The sequence below is a fragment of the Siphateles boraxobius genome, unplaced genomic scaffold (genome assembly GCF_051911475.1).
Source record: "Siphateles boraxobius isolate OS27281-9 unplaced genomic scaffold, OSU_SipBor_1 130, whole genome shotgun sequence".
In the NCBI taxonomy this organism is placed as follows: Eukaryota; Metazoa; Chordata; class Actinopteri; order Cypriniformes; family Leuciscidae; genus Siphateles; species Siphateles boraxobius.
The window spans coordinates 8,219,501-8,225,755 of NW_027508734.1; the positions used below are offsets into that span (position 1 = coordinate 8,219,501).

The window sequence follows — 6,255 nt, forward strand, 5'->3', positions numbered from 1 at the left end:
TGAAAGGGGCTACTGTCGCCTTTTTCGCCTTTATCGCCATTGTCTTTTGGCTTGCTTAGTTGGGGACATTTAATTTTATATTTAACAATAGCCTACTATTAGGCCTACAACATTATTTTCCTGTTATCTCTGTAAAGCTGCTTTGAAACAATCTCTATTGTAAAAAGCGCTATAAGGTGACTGACTACATTATATTTATGGTATGATCAATTTATTATTACCTGTTATCACTTTTTTAGCATAGGCTTGAATATGAAATTTCCAAACGGTCAAAAATCTTGAATGCTTTGGATCACAGACTGAAGTTTAGACTAATTTTAAAGAAGGCAGATTATTTCTGATGTGAAAAAAGTTCGAAAAGTGAAAGAAAAAAAAGTTTGTCTATTATTAGCTATGAAAAATGCAAATGCATATTTTTATATGAAATATATGTTCCAAAACATGTTGTACTCTAAAACCGCGAGAAAAGCAAAGCCATACATCAAAATTTGAGGTTGATATCATTTAAAATCGTCTCCAATTAAATGTTTACCTTTTTGAATCATGTCCATGATTTGTGTGTGTTTGTGTGTGTTTGTGTGTGTGTGTGTGTGTGTGTGTGTGTGTGTGTGTGTGTGTGTGTGTGTGTGTGTGTGTGTGTGTGTGTGTGTGTGTGTGTGTGTGTGTGTGTGTGTATAAGCGTACCTAAGTTTCGTACATTCCGACGAAGTAGAAATTTCTAAAAAACATGGTAAATTGGAAAACGTATACAATTTTTACGTATAAAAAACCGTCAAAAAGGATGTTGTGCTGTAAACCACAATTTTAACAAATGAGCAACGGGGTGAAATCACATTACACCACCCTTCTGAATATAATACACATAGCCTTTTGGGCTTCAAATTCTAAGGCGCAATTCACTCCCATTATTACGCGTGGAAGAGCCAGGATATTTTTAATTTAACATGAATTGTGTAAGACTGAAAGAAGAAAGTCAAATACGCATATATGGCTTGAGGGCGTATGGGTTAATTTTCATTTTTGGGTGAACTAGGCTATTCCTTTAAATGTATACACACACACGGTCACTTTTCTTCTTTTGTTAAACCCAATATAATCACTGCTTTGAGTTAAAAGTTTTAAAATAAATGTATAATTTAGTTAATTGATTACCACGTCAAATTTAAACTGCAGCAAGGATTGTGCAAGACGTCACACTTTCTCATGTCCCCTATTGCAAAAACCTACAATTGCTTAAAATAACCATCATAGCCTAGAACAACTATAGGCCTATAATAGTTTCACGTTTCAAACACTGATCAAACAGTTTACAAATACACGCAGCACCAGTTCTTCTGACTCTCGTTATGTGTACAGACAGTAAAACACCTGACGCGTTCCTTATGCAAACATGCTTTACACGCTTCACACACACACACACACACACACACACACACACAAAAGATAAGCGCTACTCGAACACGGTGAGGCGGTATTAACAAAAAAGTGCCATCATGGCATCTTTACGCACTGAAGATATTGACACACGCCCTCTCTCCTCTCTTTCTCTTTGCTCATCTCGAGGGGGAAGTAAACGTGAAGTTGACTCTTTCCATCAAGAGACTGACTTCTATGCGAGGAACGCAAGTGTTATTGACGGAAACAGGAGCACCGAATTCAAATTCACATGAACGTTCGGCTTTTAGAGAAACATTTATCGATCCAAATGAACCGTCCGCACCAGTTAAAAGCGTTTCGGCTTTACGGAACGTTTTGGTTGTAATGCACGAGCGAGGCCTGAAGAAGCGGTATGATGTTTAATAGAACAGATGAGGCCAACACGTATCCCCACATACGCGTTTGGGCAGCGGGAGTGTCTTTGATCATTTTGGCCTTTTTCAACCTGATCATCAACTGGACGATAGTGCGCGAGGTGCGCCTGCGGAGCCACGCGCGCTTCGTACTCGTGTTCCACTTGTTGTTCTCCGCGCTGGTGTACTTCGCAGTGTGTTTCAGCTTCTACTTACAAAACTACCTGAAAGCAGCGACCACGGAAACAATATGCACGGTGCTAATAAGAGGACTGATGACAAGCGGTTCCAATATCATCCTCACCATCACGGCGATGGCGCTGGACCGTTATTTCGCCATATGCTACCCGCTCCACTATGGCAAAGTTTGCTTCACACCGTGGCCGTGGCTCATCGGTATCTTTACATGGGGACTCGCGTCGATTATTCCCCTCACCTTGTCCCCCAACATAAAAAATGACACAGTACCCTGTGGAAGGAAAGCTTTGCAAGGCGGGGAAATGCACAAAATCGTTTTAATATCACTTTGTACAATTCTTATCGTGTACAGTTATGTGCGGATCTTGTATGAGGGACGCCGTCTGGGAGTGTTGAACCGGCGCAACCGAGCAGCGTGTCGGACTATCGCTCTCCACGGGGCGCAGCTCGCAGTCTTCATCCTCCCCAATTTTATACTGTTTTTACTGCATATCCTTAAAAGGAAAGGGTTGCTCGAGAGTTCCACCAAAGAGTTTTTTGCAGTGATAAGTTTCGCCTTCTTCAGCCTGGCGCAGTGCATCGCACCGATAGTATACGGACTGCGTAAAGAGGAGCTTCTGGAGCACCTTAATCACCGGTTCCCGTGTTTATCCGGCCGGTTGAAAAGCATTTTGGAGTGGACTGTCAACATCTCTCATCCCAAACGCCGTCGCCAGCAAAGGTAAGAGAACAGCATGCTTTACCGCGTATTTGTCGTTACGCATCGCAATATAGGGGTGCATTTGGTAACGTAGGCTACTCTTGCTAGCCATTATGTTCAAACTTGTAGGATATTCAGAGTTTAAATTGCTTTAAGTCTAACAGCTTTTGCTTGATTGTAAATGATCTGACGTGGACTGTTGACATGCCGAAGAATTAGTTCTGTTTATTGGATTTTCATAGTCTTAAAAATAAACGCTCAAATCCTGCTTTGCTTTTACAGCATCATGTCACAGAAGAGCCAAACCACTTTTTATTCTGCTGGTCTTTAATATAGCTACTCCAAAAAAAAAAAAAAAAAAAAAAAAAAAAAAAAAAACACATAACTCAAGAACACCTCGGTTAAAAAAGTGAGATGAACCCTGAACTAAGAATGAAATCCACCTGTTCATGCATTTATTTCCCTACTATTGTCTTGTAAATGGCCTACAAGTAAAAGTCAAAGCAGCCACCGAGATTTAGGGACAGGAAAAGATCATCATATCCTCCTTATGAGATTCAGCAGTTCATTTATGACAGGGGTTACGCTATTTGTGGTTAAAATATCTATTGAGAGCATACTGTAATTGAGTCTTAATGTGTTTTGAGGAGGACTGGGCTTGTCTGCCATTTCAAATGTTTTCGGGGGTGTGGCCATTGCCTGTGATAGATATATTACAACATAATAAGGAAATATAATAATCAATTGCTGATTAGATATTAAAAGACAATAAAAAAAGCTTGTATGCTATTTTAAATACTGTTTATTCTGAATATATTGTGATAATTATCTGCGTGGGAGCCAAGAATCTGTTTCCACATCAAAGTGAAAATATCTAGTAAACATCAGTGAGTCCAGATTCATGTACACTAACAGTACAGTTCAAACGTTTGGAGGCGGTTTTTGATTAGTGACTTATGGTCACCATGGCAGTAAAATAGTATTGAGTAGCCTACATTATTATATAGCCTATAAATGTGTATTAAAATGCACTTTTAAAAATGTAAATACTCCGGTTATTTAGTGTCACACGATCATTCCGAAATCATTCTAATATGCTGAATTCGAGCTCAAGATACATTTTGTATTATCATCAATGTTGAAAACAGTTGTGCTGCTTAATATTTATGTCAAAACCATGATCATTTTTTTATATGGAGACCTTAAAGGGACACAGTGAAGAAAGAAAAATAAGGAGATGGGAGGAAAAATTATTTGTCAAATGTTTTGCGCTCCCCTGAGAAACTGCGTTCACTCTCAAAGAACACAAAAGTTTTCTGCGGGACGCAAAAGCATTGACATTTTTTTCCTCCCGTCCCAACCACCATGTCCCCGTATTTTTCACGATTCTTTGATTTATTAGAAGTTTAAATGAACAGCATTACCCCAAATGTTTGAACGGAAGTGTAGCCCTATGATCAAGATTTAGAAATATGTATTTAAGGAAACTGGCACAAGACTTGCTCACTTTCTTCTGGTGGTTTTAGCTTAGGCTAAAGCCACATTTCACACTTAAGACCACAAACGCACGCTTGATGCATGTTTTTAAACCTGCAAAGCTACTGGAAACAACATACAAAACATTTTAGGCTTCTCTAAGCTGCTTTGCTGGACTCCCAGGCTGGTTTTAGCTCAACTAAACCAGATGAGCACCGGCTTGCACAGGTCCATTTTAAATCAGCCTAGACCATCAAACCATTTTAGGCAGGTTTATTTCAGCCCGGTCAGTAAAACGAGAGACCATACTGAAAAGTTATTAACAACCAAATTGTACATGATAATAAAGTCCATGCTTGAATTTGAATTGATCCAAAACTCTTGTGTTTATTTCAGGGAGCGGAGAATGACTTCAGAGACTTTATTATCACGAGAGATCTCACAGACGACTGTGTGAACATCTTTGGATGACGAAACAGACCTGATGTTGATTTCTTCAAATGGAGTATTTACCTACTGAGACTGAGATTAACATTGAATCAAACTTTTGCGATGTGATGCATCTCTGAAATTCAGGCAAAACTTGTTTTTTTTTCTCTCCTGGAAAAACAAACTGATGACTTTTAGAAAACTGTGATGATTTCTACTCTTCAAGCCATAAACTAAAGTCTGGACAAAATACAGCAGCTAAACGGCGTTCAGGAAAAGAGTCATATTCAACTGTGATTTTTATATTGACAATATTAACTGTAAATAGTATCACTGACTTAATGTGACGTGAACAAGAGACAATTATGTGGCATTTATCAGTATGCTTATTTTTCTAAAAGCGTTGCGAATCTCTTTCAGCACAACGTATATAAGCTAATGACCCAAGTAAACAAAATGAAACTTGGATTATACGACTGTGAAGCAGGTTTAAATAAATTGTCATTTATACATTAAACTGGTGACGGTTTAAGATTTGTAGTATTTTATGTACTATGTTTGTAACTACAGCATCATCAGTTGTCAAAAAAGGCAGTTTTAATAAGGTAACTAACGCTCATTTACAATTTCCTGTAAACGGCCTCCTTAGTTTCAATACATGGTTAGCCGTTTAGAAACTAGTACAGTGGTGAAAGGAGATTTGAAATGTTAAGCACTTCAACAAAGAGCGCATATTTCTAATTATGTCAGGACAGAGCAGCTTTATTGTTAACAGAAGTTCGTCTATTTTCTTTAGAAATAATTACATGCCTTCAGGAGATGCCAGAGAAGGAAGAAGGGAATACTCATTTAGGATAAACAGGAGTCAAATATCGGTGCAATTTCTGAATAGTGCAATATGCATTTTAGTCTGCACTTCAGTATTTGTATGGCCTTAGATTATAACTCATTGCCCGTTTGCAATAAAGACCTTCTGTATATATGTTAAGATCCTAATTCTATTCAGTTCACAAAAAAAAAAAAACATAACTGAGACAAAAGCTCATATGATATGAAACTAAAGTGTCTTTCTATTTTAGTCATGGGAACGAACTTCTGGGCAACTCTGAATAAGACATTTCCGATTAAAACCACGGGAACAACTAATTGAAGTTACGGTTCAGTATGTACAGACACTAAATAAAAATGTTGACCAAGAACGACGAATTGAAACCATTTGCAAAATGCAGGCAGTTGGACCGGATATTGGACAGAGTTTGGTTGAAAAGACTGAAAAGTGCTTCGTTCAGAGTGTATCTGTTCACCATTGAGCAATAACTATATGTTTCCATCCACCTATTTTTATGCGCATTTTGGGATATCACATTAAAAACCGCTGGATGGAAACCAAGATGTGCATAAATTCTAAAAATGCACATAAAGCTCATAAATCTTTTATGCGATAAGAAGACAGGCACAAACTGCGATGGAAAGAATTTACAGAATAAATCCCTCGATGTGCAACCAAAAACCCACGTGACTTTGATTGGATAACTGGACTAACCAGTGGACCAAGTCTGTCATCAGAATGATTTGGTTTAATTCCCTCCCAGAAGCGTCTCACATGATTGTTCAGGAACACCAGCATCCGAACAGCGTTTATTGCGTTTCATCCATGCGCTC

General features: G+C 38.4%; 1 protein-coding gene across 1 annotated transcript; it reads left to right on the plus strand.

The window, feature by feature from the left end:
* The first annotated feature begins 1,511 nt into the window (after positions 1-1,511).
* LOC143736909 (odorant receptor 131-2) lies at positions 1,512-5,110 on the plus strand. The gene is made up of 2 exons (XM_077227699.1): positions 1,512-2,709; positions 4,561-5,110. The coding sequence occupies exons 1-2, from the start codon at positions 1,790-1,792 to the stop codon at positions 4,619-4,621; spliced, it is 981 nt and encodes a 326-aa protein (XP_077083814.1). The 5' UTR covers positions 1,512-1,789; the 3' UTR covers positions 4,622-5,110.
* Positions 5,111-6,255: the final 1,145 nt, after the last annotated feature.